The sequence below is a fragment of the Salmo salar genome, chromosome 23, assembly GCF_965601325.2.
Source record: "Salmo salar chromosome 23, fSalSal1, whole genome shotgun sequence".
In the NCBI taxonomy this organism is placed as follows: domain Eukaryota; kingdom Metazoa; phylum Chordata; class Actinopteri; order Salmoniformes; family Salmonidae; genus Salmo; species Salmo salar.
Window position 1 is genome coordinate 38,785,409 of NC_138313.1, and position 21,410 is coordinate 38,806,818.

Here is a 21,410-nt window from a genome sequence, read left to right on the forward strand (position 1 = left end):
GCTACGTCGAAGCAACATCTCAAGACATCAGTCAGGAAGTTAAAGCTTGGTCGCAAATGGGTCTTCCAAATGGACAATGACGGCAAGCATACTTCCAAAGTTGTAGCAAAATGGCTTAAGGACAACAAAGTCAAGGTATTGGAGTGGCCATCACAAAGCCCTGACCTCAATCCTATAGAAAATGTGTGGGCTGAACTGAAAAAGTGTGGGCGTAGCAGTACTACCAGTAGAGCTGGTATGTGTCTCTATGGACGCAGGCCTTACTTTTTTTTAACCATTTATCCATTTTCGAGCAAACGGAATGAGAAGCAGCTACGTTTGGCTACATATGGACCATTAGTGGAATTCCCGTGAGAGAGTAACGGTTAATGTGATTGGATGTTAATTATTTGACTAGGCTACCTCTATTTGACATTGTCTTATTATTTCGCTGAACAGTGGATGGTTTCATTTTATTTTATTTTTGACAGCTACTCAAGCGAGAAAAAAACACCACCAAAATGTATAGCCCTGTTGGAAAATCTAAATGGACCGTTTGAAAATGTGAATCCCATTTTTATTTGGCGCACCCCGACGGTATTGCGTGTACCCCCCAGTTTGGGTATAGCTGATGTAGAGTATTCAACTCTTACCCCATGAGGTCCGGAGCCTGCTGGTTTTCTGTTCTACCTGATCATTCATTGCGCACACACCTGGTCTCAGGTCTAAACCAGTCCCTGATTAGAGGGGAACACTGAAAAAAATGCAGTGGAACTGGCTTCAAGGTACAGAATTGAGTTTAAGGGATGTAGACAATGAAAATGCCATGGTTAAATTCAAATTGACAATACAAATAATTTTCACATAATTTATTTCTAAGAAGGGCAAAACAGAGTCTACACATACTGTCAATAAAGTACAAAACATATAAAATGTTGGTAAAAAGGAGGAAATAAGACAAAGGAAATGGTCAGAGACACTCAAAGCCAGATACATTTCAGCCAATATAATTTGTTTTATTAATTTGGAGGTATACAACTGTATACAATATTCACAAATTACTATTTGGCATATACATGATATTCTGTTTGGTTGAGTGCTATGTGTCACTAGGTGTGGCGTGAGGGTGTGTATGTGTGTTAGTGCCTCTGGTATCAGTGTGGCAGATCTGGTAGCAGGCCCGTCTCTGGCCGTTCTCCTCCACTGTGTAGGCACTGAGACACAGGTCCATCCATGGCCTCTCCGCTGGGCACAGGAAGGGAAAGGGCACAGACAGACATTAATACACCACACAAAACATGAATATAAAACATAAATACACCACACAAAACATAAATACACCACATAAAACATGAATACACCACATAAAACATGAATAGAAAACATAAAACATAAATACACCCACACAACACCACATCAGAATACACCACATAAAACATGAATACAAAACATAAATACACCACACAAAACATAAAAACACCACACAAACATGCACGCATACACACACACCAAATTGACGCCCTTAAATACATATTTTAGCCTAGTCTGCTCAGGAGGACATGTGAATACTAATTGCTGTCCAGTCACTTGCTCAATTGCTGCAGTGCATTCACGCTCTGAGGGGCCATCTGCCTGGAAGCTCATCCAGCCTCATTGCTCACTAATGGGAAACCTCTACGCGCTGTTTGTCAATGCTTCATTAGAGCCCACTGTTGATGTGGGGTTAAAAACTCTGCCCTTGAAATATTGACAAAAACATTCTCACTTCACAGGTCTAGTTATGTGATAGTGATACATCAGTGGACAGTGCTGGAAGCAGCCTGCGGTAAAGCCTATATAATAAGGGATGTTTCTGGACAGGGCCAATGAGTCACTGTAGCTCAGTTGGTAGAGCATGGCGCTTTCAACGCCAGGGTAGTGGGTTCAATTCCCAGACGACCCATATGTAAAATGTTTGCATGCATGACTTAAGTCGGTTGGATAAAAACATCTGCTAAATGGCATATTATTATTATTATAATAATATATGATTACCCGTGCTACTCCCTGGTGGGCAGAGTCTGTCCATGGTTTCCTGGACCCTGTCTTGTGCCTCCTGGTCAGCTGCTGCGTCCTCAGCTGACACGTGGAAGAAGGATTCCTGCCATAGGGTTAATGGCGTTACCAGTTAGACAACAAGAGTACAACACACATAGAGCCCAACTACCCATTCAGACCTGTTGGCACCAAGTCCAAAAATATTCAAATGTGTTGTGTCTGTCTTGTCTGTTCATATGGACTGCCACCCGTCCCCTCACGTACTGCATCTCTCCAGAGCAGGGCCTCCAGGGTGCCGGTGCCATCCTGCAGCTCAAGCTTCATCAGTAGGCCATACTGCAGAAGCTGCACCCCGAGAGCTGGGCGAGGGAAGAGAGTCGAGAGGAGAGCCATAACATTAAAACCACATGATTTAAGAGAGAGACCTGAGCAGAGGCAGGAGAGGACGCATGGCGTAACTTTACAACCTAAGGTGCTGCTGAATCAGGAGGGAAGCAATAACATAAAACTGAGGATTGGTGGAGTAAAGAAACACAGCAGACGTAACATTGAAAGTGCCGGTGGAGAGGAGACATAAGATCAAAACAACTGAGGGTTCAGGAAAGGGGGAGGAGCCTAGTAACAAGAGGGAGAGAGAAGACAATACAGTCCAACCAGAAGAGGCTGGTGGGAGGAGCTATAGGAGGACGGGCTCATTGTAAAGACAAATGGAATAATTGGAATGGTATCAAACACACCAAACATACGGAAACCATGTTTGACTCCGTTCTATTCATTCCATTCCAGCAATTACAATGAGCCCTTCCTCCTATAGCTCCTCCCACCAGCCTCCCCTAGCTGAGGGCCTGGGGCAGAGAGAAGATCAAGAACAGCCAGTACATTTAAAAACAAAGAGAGGGAGAGAGGGATGAAGGTAATCCTAACATGATCAAAACGGATGCGGTGACCATAGCATTAACAAACCGAGACGTCACAGACACAACAGAGCAGTGAAATGGAAAACCCAGCCGAGCCAGAATATCCACGAAAGCTGAAGAGGAAGCAGTTACATAGCAAAAAACAGCAAGAACATAAACCCAGGTCACCGTGAGAGACCTGTCTCTGTGTATTGTAGCTCATGTTCCGCAAAGACCAGGTCACAGGTGTTCAAGCCAATCAAGCCCTTAAACTTTTACTTTTATTGCTAACTGCAATTTCATTACCATTTCCTTTTAATCCGATCTTTTCCCTTTTTAAAACACCAAATACAAACATACACATAGGAACAACTTTCAGAAGCACATAAACAACAACTACATCTTCATTGCCATTTCCATTACTAAGATGATTCATCTGACTGATAACCTGTGTTGTGTTCAGTAGGCATGGAACGTAATGAACAGAGGTGGTGTTACACAAACTGCTCTAATAAGATCTTCCTACCACTGCAAAATGTTTGGCTGAGGTTTTGCCTGTGAACACGACCCAGGTAAGAGGCTAATGTGATCAAGGGGTGAATAGGGAGAAATGACGATGGGGTCAGGTTCACACTAAATCTCCACCACCTAAAAGGTGTACACAGTGAGAAAGAGATCGTCATACCGTCTGCCACACTTTTCTCATCCCAAACCTCTACTCCTTCTCCCAATGACTCTCCCACTTTTAGTTGGGAGCACTGTTTGCATCTGAAAAACAAAGGCATAAAAACCCACATCACATTTTTGTGTATTTAAGTACACTGATGGACAAAATGTGGCCTGTGTCAGATGTGGCTAAGACAGTCACTTTCAAGATAGATACAGACCCATAGTATCTTTTCGTGCCCCGGAAGAGGAAGGGAGCCGAGAGATCCATCGGGGTCATGGTTCCTTGTGGTGACGTCACTGGGACAATGTTACTGTACGCGGATGCTATCCGACACGTCTCCTCCAAGGTAGCCCCTACGGGAAAGCAGACAAAATAATGGATAACAGTTTAGCCTTTGGCGTAAAACATAGAATCAAACTGTCATAGCGTAGGTTTTAGAAGGTAAACGTGAAATGCATCACTAAAAAGAGACACGCGTCACTGTGTTTCAGTAGAAATAGATTGCATTTATATAGCGTTTCTTTACTAGGTTTCAAGTCTGTACGGTTGTGGCCATGAGAGGAAGAGAGATGCAGATAACGCTCCGTGTCTCCATAGTAACAAGGCAGTTGTGTGGTTCTCACCCTTCAGGAAGATCAGCTCCTTTGCCTTGCCCTTTCCCATTAGCTGGCTGGACATCAGAAGGGTCAGGGTCCGGCTGGGGGATTCAGAAGGAGGCTCTCTGGGGAGAGGCAGAACCAGAGTCCAGTACCCATTATTACAAGGTCCAACATCCTTCTGGGCCTCTGAGAACAAGCCCCCCACTGTGACATCATCAGGGACATCCCGTCTGAAAGGTACAGGGCAGTTTCTCAATCATTTCTCAATCTATTCCTGACTGATTAGTGCTGTCCGGAATCCTTGGGACGTCCCTACCCTAAACCCTAACCATGTCCTTAACATTTAAAAATGTTTAAACGTTAACTTTAAATGGGGTAAGGATGACACAAGGATCCCAGATAGCAAGGACCATTCCTGATTGACACCCAGAGAGTGCACACATCTGTTTCAACTAATCAAGGGCTTGGTGATTAGTTGAATCAGGTGTGTTAGTGCTGGACTAGATAATTGTGCACACCTGGGGGTCCCAATGGATTGAGAGAGACATGTGCGAGTATGTATATGAAGAAGCATGGATAACCTATGACCTCACAATTGGAGATATGTAGCTAATACAATCAAGTGAATGTTGTGTCTTGAGTGTTCGTGTTTGGTTGTCAGTGTATAGCAGTAACTCACATGGTTTTACACTTGTGACAGAAGAGTTTCAGGGACTGGTAGAGTCTCTGAGGCTGGTAAGACTTGAGCTGAGCCTGAATGTGGAACATCTGAGGGGGTCCTCTGCTCTTCACTTCAGCCAGACTCACCTGTTCCACAGTGTGGTCACACGTCCTCTCTACAAGTGTCAGAGTAGCTAGCAGATTGTAACGGGCTAATGTGATACTCCATTAGCCGTTACAGGATTGGTACGGTTTGGCGTAGCATAGAATTTTCCACCAACCTTAACGATACTATCTTAGTTCTCGATTCACTCCAACATGCACCTTCTAAAATGCCCATGTCCAGTCGCAGCTGGTTCGTTTGAATGTAGAAAATGCTCCATTATTAAAACAAATTAGGGCCTCCCGGGTGGCACAGTGGTCTAAGGCACTGCATTGCAGTGCTAGCTGTGCCACCAGAGATTCTGGGTTCGAGCCCAGGCTCTGTCGCAGTCGGGCCGCGACCGGGAGGTCCATGGGGCGATGCACAATTGTCGTCCAGGTTAGGGAGGGTTTGGCCGGCAGGGATATCCTGGTCTCATCGCGCACTAGCGAGTCCTGTGGCGGGCTGGGCGCAGTGCACGCCAACCAGGTGTACGGTGTTTCCTCCGACACATTGGTGCGGCTGGCTTCCGGGTTGGATGTGCGTTGTGTCAAGAAGCAGTGTGGCTTGGTTGGGTTGTGTTTCGGAGGATGCATGGCTCTCGACCTTCGCCTCTCCTGAGTCCGTACGGGAGTTGCAGCGATGAGACAAGACTGTAACTACTACCAATTGGATACCACGAAATTGGGGAGAAAAAAGAAAAAATAATGTTTTGCTCTATTTCAAATCTTCTCTCACTGTGTTGGATCATGTCATGGAGCAAAACAAATTATTTATTTTAATAACAGAGCATTTTCTAAATTTAAATGAACCACTTACAACTGGACACAGACATTTTCAGAGATATATATTTAGGCGAATCGAGAACGAAGATAATATCGTCAAAATTAAGGTTGGCCGCAAATTCTCGGTGCTACCGAGAACTTATCGTATCTAGGCTGTAACGGCTAATGGAGCAGCACATTAGCCCGTTACAATCTGCTAGCTAGTGTCAGACAGGACTGCAACAAATCAAAGACATAGACTTCTATCACAGATGTGGATGTACATTAGCAGTGGAGGAGTAGTCTGAAACCCAGTTTCCATTGTACTGGCTGAGGGTGTGAATTACACCTAGACTGGGAAGTGATTTTGTACTGGCTGAGGGTGTGAATTACACTTAGACTGGGAAGTGATTTTGTACTGGCTGAGGGTGTGAATTTAACCTAGACTGGGAAGTGATTTTGTACTGGCTGAGGGTTTGAATTACACCTAGACTGGGAAGTGATTTTGTACTGGCTGAGGGTGTGAATTTAACCTAGACTGGGAAGTGATTTTGTACTGGCTGAGGGTGTGAATTACGCCTAGACTGGGAAGTGATTTTGTACTGGCTGAGGGTGTGAATTACGCCTAGACTGGGAAGTGATTTTGAACTGGCTGGGGGTGTGAATTACGCCTAGACTGGGAAGTGATTTTGTTTCTTGAGATGTGTTTCAACCCTTTCTTTTTCTGCTCACATCCTAATATTTTACAATTATATATGCTTATAATTTGCCCACAAGTATAATAAAATAGCTCCATACTTCTCATTTCATACCTGTAGCAATTTCATCTGGAGCAGTACCTAAAATGACAGCAGAAACTTATGTGGTGCCATAAGTTTCCTCCAAACCACAGCCTTCCAAGCCATTATGACTGTAAGCAATATTAACAGGAAAACGGGATATTGTACATATAAGCATCAAAGTGAAAAATGTCAACATACCAAAAGACTCTGGTGGTGTACTCCAGACTTCAAACATGGACGAGTCATTTATGTCAGACTCTGAGAATGTCTCCAAGATCCTGAAACAATGAGAAAATACACTTAAAAGATTGGCACGTCAAGCGAAAGTGTCCTATCATTTAGGCCTGATGAGGTGACAAAACAAATTGGCAGACAGCCCCCTCTTACCTTTTGAGGTCCAGTATATCTGGGCTGTCTTCAGGCAGCACGCGTAACCCCCTGCCGTATGAGGTGCCCCCATGCAGGTGGAAACCCAGGTGTCCCGTCTGATCAGACTGGCCAGAGTCATTGCTTGGCAACCGACTAGCCCCAGGAACTGCGTGTAGGTTGTATATACGAAGGTATGACCCGGGCTAGCAGGAGAAGGAGGGGTCAAAGACATGTTAGAAATGTATGTATCACTCCAACCCCTCTCAACTAATGAAGTATGTTGAATGCTTTGGTTCAAAATAGCACCTGCATATTGGAAATTGATGAGGTGGAGTCACTGTTTCACGATCCTTGGATTTGAGTCATCCAATGTTATCCTTTTTGCAATGCCGATTGTAATTTTTTTTTAATGTAGTTGCAGTCTTCGCATCAGACGGAAATCAGCACCAGACATCATATTGCTCCCCATAGTGGTCATTGAATCATTTCCCTGTTGCTGAATAACAAGTAGCAGGATGCATCAGTTTAATTTGACACTTGCAGCCAGAAGAGGGCGGTATGGTACCAAATCTAAACCTTTCCCGTGATACCGAGACAAATCAGGTTTAAGAATTTTTAACAAGTATATCTCATCAAGGGTACACAAATCAGCTAAACTGAATGTTTTTTAACAGATGAGCTTTACGGTCACGACCAGCTTCAGGGTGACAGGAACCTGACTTCACCTCTCATGCTCTATCTGTGAGGGCACATGAGTACAGAATAGTAGAGTGGTAGGGGAGCACCGTTTAACTCTACTGCTCATCAGGGGCTTTGTTCAGCTTCTGGCCACAACATGGCCTAGTATCGTGTACCTATCTAGTAACACTGGCCATGTTTAAAAGACACCATACATTTCCTTAACATGTTCTTGTTTAGTTTTTTTGTAAAGCGACTGCACAAAGCAGGCATTCCAAAGAACATTTATGGAATTGTGAGATACAATTCTTAGAAGTATCCTCCACAGGGTGAAAAAAGCTAACAGCAGAAGAAAATGTTCCAATTCATTCTTTATCCTCAACTGCAACATCTACAGCCCAAAGACATTTGGGCCTTGCAGACAGACATTTGGGCCTTGCAGACAGAGGCAAGCAAGGTTTGCTTAATGGTCTCCCAAAACCTTCCTTTCTGGAGCAACACTCAGTTCTGAAGATTCCATCAGTCAGGGTTGACTGCAGCACAGGGGGTTGATAATGGTTCTGGGGGGGAGGGGGGGGGGCACCAACATTTCAGCACATTGAAGACATTTCACAGAAACATTGTCACAATATCCTAAGTATAAAAACAAATGAAAAGATCAACAACATTGGGGTGTCCAATGTTTAGTATTTGAGAGTTCTGTGAATTGGCCACAGTTTTGTTTGTGTTTAAATGCCAAAGATAGAAACAGGTGTTAGAGCCGCAGAGTAAATGATTAATGCTCAGAGACTGGTGAGAGAACACAGGAGGACAGTGAGACTTTAGAGAAACGGGGGTGATGCTGCATGCTTCTGGTTCAAAGCCAGCCAAGCCAAGCACTGCTGCTAACCCCAAAGCTGTTCCTGCCTTTCTACAGCTATTAAATCTACCATCCTCTGCCCAAAGTAGCCAGGTGTGGTTATAATGAGAACACATACTGAGCCAAGCGATGGGGGCTTTCTTTCAGCCAGTGACAGCCCTTGTTCCTGATATATTTCGTTGACGCATTAGGGTGACGTTTTCTATCCGCTTAACAGTCATCGCCCAAAAATACATGTTCAAGTGCGTCTGTGTGACCAAACGTCATGAGCCCACCGACTAACAGTGTCTCATTCTCCGAGTGACGCAATGATTGCTCAGTAAACGATTCTCCAAATTCAGAAGATTGCTTTCAGCTTTACAGTTTCTTAACGAGTCAGGCTCAATAAACCAGACCAAACTTTAGTCGCCTGGCAGAGAGAAAACCCCAACCTAATTTCACACCAGTCTTTTTATAATAGAAGGAAACTAGAACCAGAAGCTAGAAAGAGAGCTGACATTACTCAGTTACAGGATTCAGGGGTTGTGGGTGGGGAGTGGGGAGACTCACAGGAGAGGGGAAGGGGAATAGCACAATAAGTGTAGCTCATTGAGATTAAGCACCTCGATTAAAGTACAATGTTTGGGGCTCTTGGCACCCATTTTGTTAACACTTTTCTGTAAGGTAAACAAAGTCAGACAAAGTGTTCCCTAAGATACAAGATTAAAACAAATGAGGAAACAGTGCATTGAAATTTCACTTTTTTTTTTAACAAGAGCTGCCATAGTAATGAAGGTGGTTTCAGACCATGCTCATGTGACAAGTAACCTTGTGTGAGACCTGAAGACTTGTGTAGACTCCCTGAACTAATGCCTAGGCTTTAGCTCAGCAGCCTAATACCGTCTCGTGGAACACAGGAGACCCGGGTTTGAATATACGTGCCTACACACACACACGCATTTCAGCCAATAGTTGTCTGAGGAGATAAGTTATGGAAGCACAAGTGTGTTCAGACAGCACAGGTGCCCTGTCTCGCTCTTGTATTTCTCTCGCGCTTCATGAATAACAGATGATAAGATGTGTGGCTAGCAGGAGGCCACAGTGGTACAGTATGGGGGATGGGCCTAACTACCCACAGACAGAAAGTCATCTCTCTGGTCAACATGCACGGTCCATGAAGGCTAAAGTGGTGGGACATTTACATCGAGGCGGCAGGTTATTCCCACTGTAGAGCAGGCCACATGTTCAAAGTTGTCCATGCACCCAGTCACGTAACTGACACGCTTTAATGCAATCTCAGAAACCCAGGGTGAGGTAAAACACCGGTGTGACAATGGGACTGAAATCCTCAACTTGAGACAACCTGAGTCAAGAAAGGATACAACTACTAGGAGAGTTGCATTCTGGGAGCAGACCAATGGAACTAGGTCCAGTTTTGAGTTCGACTCTCCACATTGCAATTCTAATGAAGATGTCAATAAGCCTCAAACCCCCTCATCCCAACAATGATTAAGGACCCTTCACAAAACAGCAATGATAGGAATCTGGAATCCAGGTGCTTCAATGACACCGCGACCTCTCTTGGTCCAGACACCAGGGTTCACTTACAAATGGGGCTATTTATACGAACACAGACCTACGCAAAGCAGCGCTCCCAATTTGTCATTTCCCCCCCCCCTTAAAGAACTCTAAAAATGGCATTGGGTTAAAAATGTCTTCTCACAGAAGCCGAGCATGGCAGATCATGTTTTCGCAGGCAAAGGGAGCGAGCGGCGTAATGAAGCAGAAGTGTGAACGTTATTCTTTCTCAGAATGCTCTCGCCATGCGCAATTGCTTTTTAAAGCATGAGGAGAAATGGTGTCTGACACTTCTGTACTTTACGAGGAGACTTTCAACCACAGCGTTAATCTCATTTTCACCATCATACACTGTGTTCAACAAACAGGAAGCAAGGGAAAGGGGGTGTGGGGGAAGGGGAACTGCATCCAGTAAGTGCAGGGTCAGCTGTAAATAATCACCATAGGTTGTCCTCGAAATGTGTACGTACACATGGAAGGTCACTAGCTATTAAGGGACTCCACTCTGCCTATTTTCTGACTAAAAGCAAATGAACACCTTTCCAGTTTATTTAGAATAAATTGAATCCATAAGTAGTTCTCTCTCAGCAGAAAAAGTATATATAAAAAATAAATAAAAAAACACACACACACACACACACACACACACACACACACACACACACAGTTGAAGTCGGAAGTTTACATGCACCTTTTTTAATCCTTAACACATTTAATCCTAGTAAAAATTCCCTGTCTTTGGTCAGTTAGGATCACCACTTTATTTTAAGAATGTGAAATGTCAAAATAATAGTAGAGAGAATTATTTATTTCACTTTTATTTCTTTCATCACATTCCCAGTGGGTCAGAAGTTTACATACACTCAATTAGTATTTGGTAGCATTGCCTTTAAACTGTTTAACTTGGGTCAAACGTTTCGGGTAGCCTTCTACAAGCTTCCCACAATAAGTTGGGTGAATTGTGAATTTTGGCCCATTCCTCCTGACAGAGCTAGTGTAACAGTCTGGTTTGTAGTCCTCCTTGCTCGCACACACTTTCTCAGTTCTGCCCACAAATTTTCTATACGATTGAAGTCAGGGCTTTGTGATGGCCACTCCGATACCTTGACTTTGTTAAGCCATTTTGCCACAACTGTGGAGTATGCTTGGGGTCATTGTCCATTTGGAAGATCCATTTGCGACCAAGCTTTAACTTCCTGACTGATGTCTTGAGATGTTGCTTCAATATATCCACATAATTTTCCTTCCTCATGAGGCCAGCTATTTTGTGACGTGCACCAGTCCCTCCTGCAGAAAAGCACCCTCACAACATTTTTTTATTTCACCTTTATTTAATCAGGTAGGCTAGTTGAGAACAAGTTCTCGTTTACAATTGCGACCTGGCCAAGATAAAGCAAAGCAGTGTGACACAAACAACAACACAGAGTTACACATGGAATAAACAAACATACATTCAATAATACAGTAGAAAAAGTCTATATACAGTGTGTGCAAATGAGGTAAGATAATAAATAGGCCATGGTGGCGATGTAATTACAATATAGCAATTAAACATTGGAGTGATAGATGTGTGCAAGTAGAGATACTAGGGTGCAAAGGAGCAAGATAAATACATAAATACAGTATGGGGATGAGGTAGTTGGATGGGCTATTTATAGATGGGCTATGTACATGTGCAGATCTGTGAGCTGCTCTGACAGCTGGTGCGTAAAGTTAGTGAGGGAGATATGAGTCTCCAGCTTCAGTGATTTTTGCAGTTCATTCCAGTCATTGGCAGCAGAGAAGTGGAAGGAAAGGCGGCCAAAGGAGGAATTGGCTTTGGGGATGACCAGTGAAATATACCTGCTGGAGTGCGTGCGACGGGTGGGTGCTGCAATGGTGACCAGTGAGCTGAGCTAAGGTGGGGCTTTACCTAGCAAAGACTTGTAGATGACCTGGAGCCAGTGGGTTTGGCAGGGAGTATGAAGCGAGGACCAGCCAACGAGAGCGTACAGGTCGCAGTGGTGGGTAGTATATGAGGCTTGGCACTGTGATAGACTGCATCCAGTTTGTTGAGTAGAGTGTTGGAGGCTATTTTGTAAATGACATCGCTGAAGTCGATGATCGGTAGGATGGTCAGTTTTACGAGGGTATGTTTGGCAACATGAGTGAAGGATGCTTTGTTGCGAAATAGGAAGCCGATTCCAGATATAATTTTGGATTGGAGACGCTTAATATGAGTCTGGAAGGAGAGTTTACAGTCTAACCAGACACCTAGGTATTTGTAGTTGTTCACATATTCTAAGTCAGAACGAGCCAGAGTAGTGATGCTGGACGGGCGGGCAGGTGCGGGCAGCGATCGGTTGAAGATCATGCATTTAGTTTTACTTGCATTTAAAAGCAGTTGGAGGCCACGGAAGGAGAGTTGTATGGCATTGAAGCTCGTTTGGAGGTTAGTTAACCTGTTGGGGCTAGGGGGCAGTATTTTCACAGCCGGATAAAAAACGTACCCGATTTAAACTGGTTACTACTCCTGCCCAGTAACTAGAATATGCATATAATTATTGGCTTTGGATAGAAAACACCCTAAAGTTTCTAAAACTGTTTGAATGGTGTCTGTGAGTATAACAGAACTCATATGGCAGGCCAAAACCTGAGAAGATTCCATGCAGGAAGTGGCCTGTCTGACAAGTTGTGTTTCATCTTGGCTCTTTTTATTGAAGACTGAGGATCTTTGCTATAACGTGACACTTCCTACGGCTCCCATAGGCTCTCAGAGCCCGGGAAAAAGCTGAACGATATCGAGGCAGCCTCTGGCTGAAACACTTTATCGCGTATGGCAAGTGGCCGATCAGAGTACTATGGGCTTAGGCGCGTGCCCGAGTCGACCCCATGCTTTATTTTCTTTCGTCTGTTTACCTAAACGCAGATTCCCGGTCGGAATATTATCGCTTTTTTATTAAAAAAAAGAAGAAAAAAAAGAAAAATTGCATAAAAATTGATTTTAAACAGCGGTTGACATGCTTCGAAGTACGGTAATGGAATATTTAGAATTTTTTTGTCACGAATTGCGCCATGCTCGTCACCCTTATTTACCCTTTCGGATAGTGTCTTGAACGCACGAACAAAACGCCGCTATTTGGATATAACTATGGATTCTTTTGAACCAAACCAACATTTGGTATTGAAGTAGAAGTCCTGGGAGTGCATTCTGACGAAGACAGCAAAGGTAATAACATTTTTCTTATAGTAAATCTGACTTTGGTGAGTGCTAAACTTGCTGGGTGTCTAAATAGCTAGCCCTGTGATGCCGGGCTATCTACTGAGAAAATTGCAAAATGTGCTTTCACCGAAAAGCTATTTTAAAATCGGACATATCGAGTGCATAGAGGAGTTCTGTATCTATAATTCTTAAAATAATTGTTATGCTTTTTGTGAACGTTTATCGTGAGTAATTTAGTAAATTCACCGGCAGTGTTCGGTGGGAATGCTAGTCACATGCTAGTCACATGCTAATGTAAAAAGCTGGTTTTTGATATAAATATGAACTTGATTGAACAAAACATGCATGTATTGTATAACATAATGTCCTAGGGTTGTCATCTGATGAAGATCATCAAAGGTTAGTGCTACATTTAGCTGTGGTTTGGGTTTATGTGACATTATATGCTAGCTTGAAAAATGGGTGTCTGATTATTTCTGGCTGGGTACTCTGCTGACATAATCTAATGTTTTGCTTTCGTTGTAAAGCCTTTTTGAAATCGGACAGTGTGGTTAGATTAACGAGAGTCTTGTCTTTAATTAAAATGGTGTAAAATAGTCATATGTTTGAAAAATTGAAGTTTTTGCATTTTTGAGGAATTTGAATAACGCGCCACGGGATTACACTGGCTGTTGAGTAGGTGGGACGCAAGCGTCCCACCTAGCCCATAGAGGTTAACACAGTGTCCAAAGAAGGGCCAGAGGTATACAGAATGGTGTCGTCTGCGTAGAGGTGGATCAGAGAATCAACAGCAGCAAGAGTGACATTATTGATGTATACAGAGAAGAGAGTCGGCCCGAGAATTGAACCCTGTGGCACCCCCATAGAGACTGCCAGAGGTCCGGACAACAGGGCCTCCGATTCGACACACTGAACTCTATCTGAGAAGTAGTTGGTGAACCAGGCGAGGCAGTCATTTGAGAAACCAAGGCTGTTGAGTCTGCCGATAAGAATGTGGTGATTGACAGAGTCAAAAGCCTTGGCTAGGTCGATGAATACGGCTGCACAGTATTGTCTCTTATCGATGGCAGTTATGATATCGTTTAGGACCTTGACCGTGGCTGAGGTGCACCCATGACCAGCTCTGAAACCAGATTGCATATCGGAGAAGGTACGGTGGGATTCTAAATGGTTGGTAATCTGTTTGTTAACTTGGCTTTCGAAGACAGAAAGGCAGTGTAGGATAGATATAGGTCTGTAGCAGTTTGGGTCTAGATTGTCTCCCCCTTTGAAGAGGGGGATGACCACGGCAGCTTTCCAATCTTTGGGAATCTCAGACGATATGAAAGAGGTTGAACAGGCTAGTAATAGTAGTTTGCAACAATTCCGGCAGATCATTTTAGAAAAGAGAGGGTCCAGATTGTCTAGCACGGCTGATTTGTAGGGGTCCAGATTTTGCAGCTCTTTCAGAACAGGAAGGAGAAATGGGGGAGGCTTGGGCGAGTTGCTGTGGGGGGGTGCAGGGCTGTTGACCGGGGTAGGGGTAGCCAGGTGGAAAGCATGGCCTGCCGTAGAAAAATGCTTATTGAAATTCTCAATTATAGTGGATTTATCAGTGGTGACAGTGTTTCCTAGCCTCAGTGCAGTGTGCAGCTGGGAGGAGGTGCTCTTATTCTCCATGGACTTTAGTGTCCCAGAACTTTTTTGAGTTTGTGCTACAGGATGCAAACTTCTGTTTGAAAAAGCTAACCTTAGCTTTCCTTACTCCCTGTGTATATTGGTTCCTAACTAACCTGAAACGTTGCATATCACAGGGGCTATGCGATGCTAATGCAGCACGCCACAGGATGTTTTTGTGCTGGTTAAGGGCAGTCAGGTCTGGAGTGCACCAAGGGCTATATCTGTTCCTGGCGCAATTTTTTTTTGAATGGGGCATGCTTATTTAAGATGGTGAGGAAGGCACTTTTAAAGAATAACCAGGCATCCTCTACTGACGGGATGAGGTCAATATTATTTTTTCTAGATTTTTTTGTTGTTATTCTGTCTCACTGTTCAAATAAACCTACCATTAAAATTATAGACTGATCATTTCTTTGTCAGTGGGCAAACGTACAAAATCAGCAGGGGATCAAATACTTTTTCCCCTCAGTGTAACGATGATCATTATGGCCAAACAGTTCTATTTTTGTTTCATCAGACCAGAGGACATTTCTCCAAAAAGTACGACCTTTGTCCCCATGTGCAGTTGCAAACCGTAGTCTGACTTTATATGGCAGTTTTGGAGCAGTGGCTTCTTCCTTGCTGAGCGTCCTTTCAGGTTATGTCGATACAGGACTCGTTTTACTGTGGATATAGATACTTTTGTACCTGTTTCCTCCAGCATCTTCACAAGGTCCTTTGCTGTTGTTCTGGGATTGATTTGCACTTTTCGCACCAAAGTACATGCATCTCTAGGAGACAGAACGCGTCTCCTTCCTGAGCGGTATGACTGCTGCGTGGTCCTATGGTGTTTATACTTGCACACTATTGTTTGTACAGATGAACGTGGTACATTCAGGCGTTTGGAAATTGCTCCCAAGGATGAACCAGACTTGTGGAGGTCTACAATTTTTTTTCTGAGGTCTTGGCTTATTTCCCCATGATGTCAAGCAAAGAGGCACTGAGTTTGAAGGTAGGCCTTGAAATACATCCACAGGTACACCTCCAATTGACTCAAATTATGTCAATTAGCCTATCAGAAGCTTCTAAAGCCATGACATAATTTTCTGGAATTTTCCAAGCTGGTTCAAGGCACAGTCAACTTAGTGTATGTAAACTTCTGACCCACTGGAATTGTGATACAGTGAATTATAAGTTAAATTATCTGTCTGTAAACAATTGTTGGAAAAATGACTTGTGTCATGCACAAAGTAGATGTCGTAACCGACTTGCCAAAACTATAGTTGTTATCAAGACATTTGTGGAGTGGTTGAAAAACGAGTTTTAATGACTCCAACCTAAGTGTATGTAAACTTCCGACTTCAACTGTATATCTAGGTTTTGCATGTGGAGGAATTGTACTAAGACAGTTGCGGTTTCAGCAGAAAGGGAAATTGGGAGATCCAGAGGTGAGCATTAGTACAGTGTTTGGGTTAACATCTGTGTGAAAGTTTGTGCTGAGAAAGAGAGAAAGGGACGAGATGACAAACAGATTTTTATTTCTTTTTAGATTTTTTTCTTTTAACTTGGCAAGTCAGTTAAGAATTTGTTCCTATTTACAATGACGGCCTACATCGGCCAAACCCGGACGACGCTGGGCCAATCACGGTCAGTTGTGATACAGCCTCGATAAAGATAAATGAAGGGAGATTCAGGAGAAAACTTAAGAAATGACAGAGGGATAGATGGAAAGGGACAAAGGGAATGTTAGAAAAGAGGAAAGAGGAAACAGATGCAAAGGGATGGGACAAGTGCAGTAAGAGGGAGAGAAAAAGAGAGAGAAGAGAGAGTGGAACAGACCATGCCGCATAATACCATGTCATTTTCAGGTCTGACACGGCATGTTCTCTTTCTGGTCTAAAGACGTAGAAAGATACAGCTGGATTTGCATGATCCCACAGTATCATGACTTTGTGGTCAATGTCATTGGACCCTTACCAGCGGATTAGTAAAGCTGGGGTTCCAATCTGTCCTGCACTTCAGACAAAGCACAAAAGATCAGCCAGTCCCCTGCATGCATAACTCAATGTACTGTAAATGTTGAAAAGTGGGTGACACGTATATGAAACCAGATACCCCCGTGCATATGGTCTACAATGCATAAGAAGTAGAGTGATGACGTATCAGTTGTGTGCTCTATGATGAATGCGTAAGGGTCAATAAGAGTGTGTGTTAACAGCGCCATTGAAAGCTACAGGCCCCATGTTGTCTCACTGTGTAGTCATATCTGTTTGAGTGTGTTGAGAACAGAATGTGGTATCCAGACCGCAACTGAAAGCACCCTGCTGTTTTAGCAGTGGCGAGTGTGTGTGTGTGTGTGTGTGTGTATGTGTGTGTCAGAGACACCATGCTGTGAGGGTGACCACAGGGAAACCATGACGGAGGCGGATCGATTGGGCACTTTTCCTTCTCCTCCCCTCCCAATTCCCCCACTCTTTCTCATTTTCCGTTATCCTAATAACCTCCTTTCTTCTCTAACTAGCCGTCTTCACAAAAGCCGGCTCTGCCAATTTCACACACTATTACTGACGATTCGCCAGAGGAGATTGATAAATGGGGAAATATTTCTATTCACACTCATCTGCCCTGAAAAAGCTTTATTTAGGAGGGTGAATTGATTGATAAGCATTAAATGACTCCTGTCAAATAAATCCTCTTTCGTTTAAGAGGCTATGATATTAAATACTGTATTCCACCTAATCAGAGTAAGTCTGAAATAACAAAATCAAAAAAAGTGTGGAGGATAACATCTTTTTTTGACCTTTTTTTCTCCCAGTTACAACCAAAAGACTGAAATTCAAAATTGTGGAACTTTTTATTCACGTATCCACATAGGATTTGTTTGTGCATGGGTGTATCAAATGAACGTTTATTGGTTGCAAACACAGTTTAGCAGATGTTTTAGCAGGTGCAGCTAAATTCTTGTGTGTGTAGCATAGGTCATCTCTCTGCTGTCACACGGTAATGTTTATCCATGATGAGAGACAGTTAGGCCAGTGGACAGCAGTGATGAGTGGTTCACCACAATATATAACAGATACATAATCCCTGTTCTGTATCACAGAAGCAGGTAGCCTAGCGGTTAAGAGCGTTGGTGCAGTAACCTAAAGGTCGCTGGTTCGAATCCCCGAGTGAGAGAAAAAAAATGGTCAATGAGCCCTTGAGCAAGGCACTTAACCCTAATTGCTCCTGTAAGTCACCCTGGATAAGAGCTTCTGCTAAATGACCAAAAAATGTAAATCAAAATAATACATGCACAATAAGCACACAGTGAGAATAATGCAAAATATGATTTAGTGAAGTATTATTGTAACAGAAGAACTGTTAATTGAAAGTGCCATTTAACGACTCATACAATGGAACACCATAAGCACTAGGTGAAAACCACATCCGAGAAAGAGCTGAGCAGTGATGAAGAACGGTCAGACGGACTGCATTGAGGAAACACACAGTAATCATGATGGTGCAAAACAAAACAAAATGGAAAACAATGGAGCAGAGGAAAAAGACTGAAGGAATGCAAACAGAGAACATGACAGGAGTGAGGAAATCAACCAAAAAGGAGAATGAGAAAGACAGGAATTAAGAAAAGAAAGCAGATCTCCAGATTGATCAGGAGACGAATGAGACCTGAGAGTGATGAAGAATGGACAGATACTGATGATAGTGACGGAGTTGAAATGAATGGCGATCTCCAGACTGAGGGAGGGAGAAAGAGTGATCTGAGAGGCCAGCAGGCAAACCTAATGTTGAGGTAAGACAAGACATTATAACAGGGACTCCGACACCAAAATCTATGTCAAATGTAAACCAACTCCATGATACAAATTCATCTTAGATTGGAGTTATCATTGACTTTTAAGCTTGTGATACTGTACATACTTGTACAAAAATGTAGGTCGACCTGTATTCTACAGAGTTTGGCAAAATGGGTAGTTTGCACAGTTTGGTAAAAGCAGAATATTGTTTTCCTTTGTGACAGAAGGGTTTTGTCTTATCATCCTTAATAAAATAGCACAATGTGAAACCACTTCTTCTTAATCAAGAGAGCATTGACTGTAGCTACACATAACACAACATGTTACTCAATGCATTGGTCTAGGCTAGGGGTTGTTGATGGAGATGACCCCGATGAGTCCTACAGATGACCCCGATGAGTCCTACAGACGAGAAGTTGAGTGTGTGAGGACAGGCCACCCTGGTGACAAGAGGAATCTTGTCGGAGTGGGTTAACAAATTATGCAATCACGCAACCATATGCTAATAGCGCCCATCTCCACTGATAAGGATGATCGCTAAGGCAGAGGATCAAAGCTTTGCTGCTTCTGTCAAGCAGAAAGACAGAATTATACATTCAGGAAGGGTGGAGAAGGAGAGAGTAAGAAATGGAACGTGTGAGAAAGCGATGCATATTGTAGCATTTTAAATATTCATCGCTATTATTGTCAGCAGGGGAAATGAGGGGGAAGAAAGTAAAACAGATTTGCCTGAGGCGCTGTAAAAAGCAAAGAACTCAAGAGTTTGTGTTTTGAAGGAGAACACAGTGAACTATTAGAAGACGAGAGAGAGAGAGAAACTGCGTCATTGAATTAAGGCACGACGCAGCAGAAACAGCCCGTGGCAAAACCTTCAGGTGTTGATGTAGTGACAGGGCACTAATGCTTTATTATTTTTTTTACCTTCCCTCCCGATCTCTGTGTAATCACACAGCCATGTAGCCTACCGTCACGGACTGGTAGGCCTGTATTTCAAAGTCAAACCATTGGATTGACAATGAGCACAAAGTACCTGATGTGGTTTTCCGTCCCACATTGCTGAGCAAGTCTGTGACCACTCACCTTAAACTGCCGGGCGACCTCTACATGGTTGTCGTAGACCAAGACGTTGGCTGTGAGGTTTGCCATGTCCTTGGACAACGTGGGACTTCCTTCAAGAGTGTTAGGCTCCACAAATACATCCAGCAGGGGGTGAGGGCACTTTGATCCATCCCAAACCTGGAGAAAGAAAAAGGTTGATCATTTTTTACTTACACAGAGGGAGAGAGAAAGAGTGAACAAGACAGACAGCCAAAAACTGAAGAGGAAGACAACACAACAACTACAAAACAAGTCAACGACTCAAGTTGTCAACTGCCATACAAAATGTCTACGTGTAAAAAATTCAAGAATGGAAACAATGCGCTACAAAGTGAGAACAAATAAAAAGGAGGGCATCACAAGATGTCCCCCCAGGCACTAGTAATCTTTACCGCAAATGTCACGTTGTCATCCCAACACAGGAGGGTCATGGGCCTCCAGTTCTGTGGTTTATCACCGCGTCATTAATCACAATAAGGATCTTATGTAAACATACATGACTATTATTAAACTGAGTGGAGTGGCATCCCAATGAGGACAAATTCCCTGAGGGTTGACACGGTTCCTACCTCATAATGAGTATGTTCTTTGGCATAAAGTGTCAACACTCACAACCGCATCATTGCACTAAGCCCTTGTCTTTTTACGTCCTCATATATATTTCAAACTGTATAAGCAGGGAGATGAAGTGCTCGCAGATATAAGTAGAAAAGAAAAAACGTCTTCCCTGCCTTTGCCACAAACTGTTAAGAGGGATGCTCAAAGACATACACTAGCCTAAATCAGAAAAGCTTTTCTCATCATTATGCTTTTGCTAAATGTCAAACCTTTTATTCACTGTACACCAAGGTAGCCATCCGATGACCAAAATATTTTCCACTGGATTTCCAGAGTTTCCTAGCTACCTGATTCAATACAATAAAACAAACTGACAGGTCCAGACAGTCGCTAAAGAAGTGGAAAAAGGTTAGTCATGGTTCTTACCTTCAACAGGGTGCAGCTGCTGTCCACAGGGGCTTTAGCCATCAGTTGGCAGGTCAGGTCAAAGTAAGTCTTGGGCTGTACTGCCGACAGGGGTACACAGGGCTCGGCAGGAACCAGCGACTGGTTGGCCGCCCACGTGCGCAGGGCCTCCACGACCTGGCAGTCTTCCTCCCCAAATTTGAAGGACCCGCTGGAGGTACGAGGGACCACGGGACTGCCTACCATTCCATCAAAGGTGACCACGGAGAAACCATGGCTGGTCAAAAGGCTAATGGCTCCATTAAAAAGCTGGGTCTGAGTGAGAAAGAGATTTGAGCTTTTTGACTGGATAATCTCAAACATTCCAGCAAGGCTCACATCCTAAATATCAGTTCATTTCAAATTACAATAAGGTCAGAATCAATCTTGGGCAAGTCCACAGTAAGAGTGATGCTGAGACTAAGATTTTTCACTTTAAAATAATGTCAAACAAAAACCAATGATTGCAAAGTTAAACAAACCATCCAACTCTACGCACAAGGATGACCTTTCATAATTTCCACAGAAAATTTTACAGATACAAGGTTTGGTAACAGAATGACGGCACCAACTGCACAAACCGTTATTCTGTTACCAAACGTTGCATCTGCACTGCTCTTCAAGTAAATGTGTTTTAGTAAACTGTTCAGTTAAAGTAGTCCTTGTGGCCTCCCGAGTGGC

General features: G+C 43.4%; 1 protein-coding gene across 5 annotated transcripts in view; it reads right to left on the minus strand.

The window, feature by feature from the left end:
- Positions 1 to 833: 833 nt before the first annotated feature.
- pot1 (protection of telomeres 1 homolog) overlaps positions 834 to 21,410 on the minus strand; it is a 48,043-nt gene continuing 27,466 nt past the window's right edge. For 3 of the 5 annotated variants that reach the window (XM_014169996.3, XM_014169995.3, XM_014170000.3), the window contains 12 exons: positions 20,712 to 21,005; positions 19,710 to 19,865; positions 6,917 to 7,101; positions 6,728 to 6,807; positions 6,560 to 6,586; positions 4,861 to 5,017; positions 4,206 to 4,411; positions 3,800 to 3,935; positions 3,598 to 3,680; positions 2,281 to 2,375; positions 2,014 to 2,119; positions 834 to 1,224 (listed from right to left, as the gene is read on the minus strand). In XM_014169996.3, coding sequence (XP_014025471.3) covers positions 1,079 to 1,224; positions 2,014 to 2,119; positions 2,281 to 2,375; positions 3,598 to 3,680; positions 3,800 to 3,935; positions 4,206 to 4,411; positions 4,861 to 5,017; positions 6,560 to 6,586; positions 6,728 to 6,807; positions 6,917 to 7,101; positions 19,710 to 19,865; positions 20,712 to 21,005 — 1,671 coding nt within the window. In that variant the 3' untranslated portion in view covers positions 834 to 1,078. The remainder of the gene's footprint in view (positions 1,225 to 2,013; positions 2,120 to 2,280; positions 2,376 to 3,597; positions 3,681 to 3,799; positions 3,936 to 4,205; positions 4,412 to 4,860; positions 5,018 to 6,559; positions 6,587 to 6,727; positions 6,808 to 6,916; positions 7,102 to 19,709; positions 19,866 to 20,711; positions 21,006 to 21,410) is intronic. The other 2 variants (XM_082968102.1, XM_082968101.1) reach the window with 2 other exon arrangements.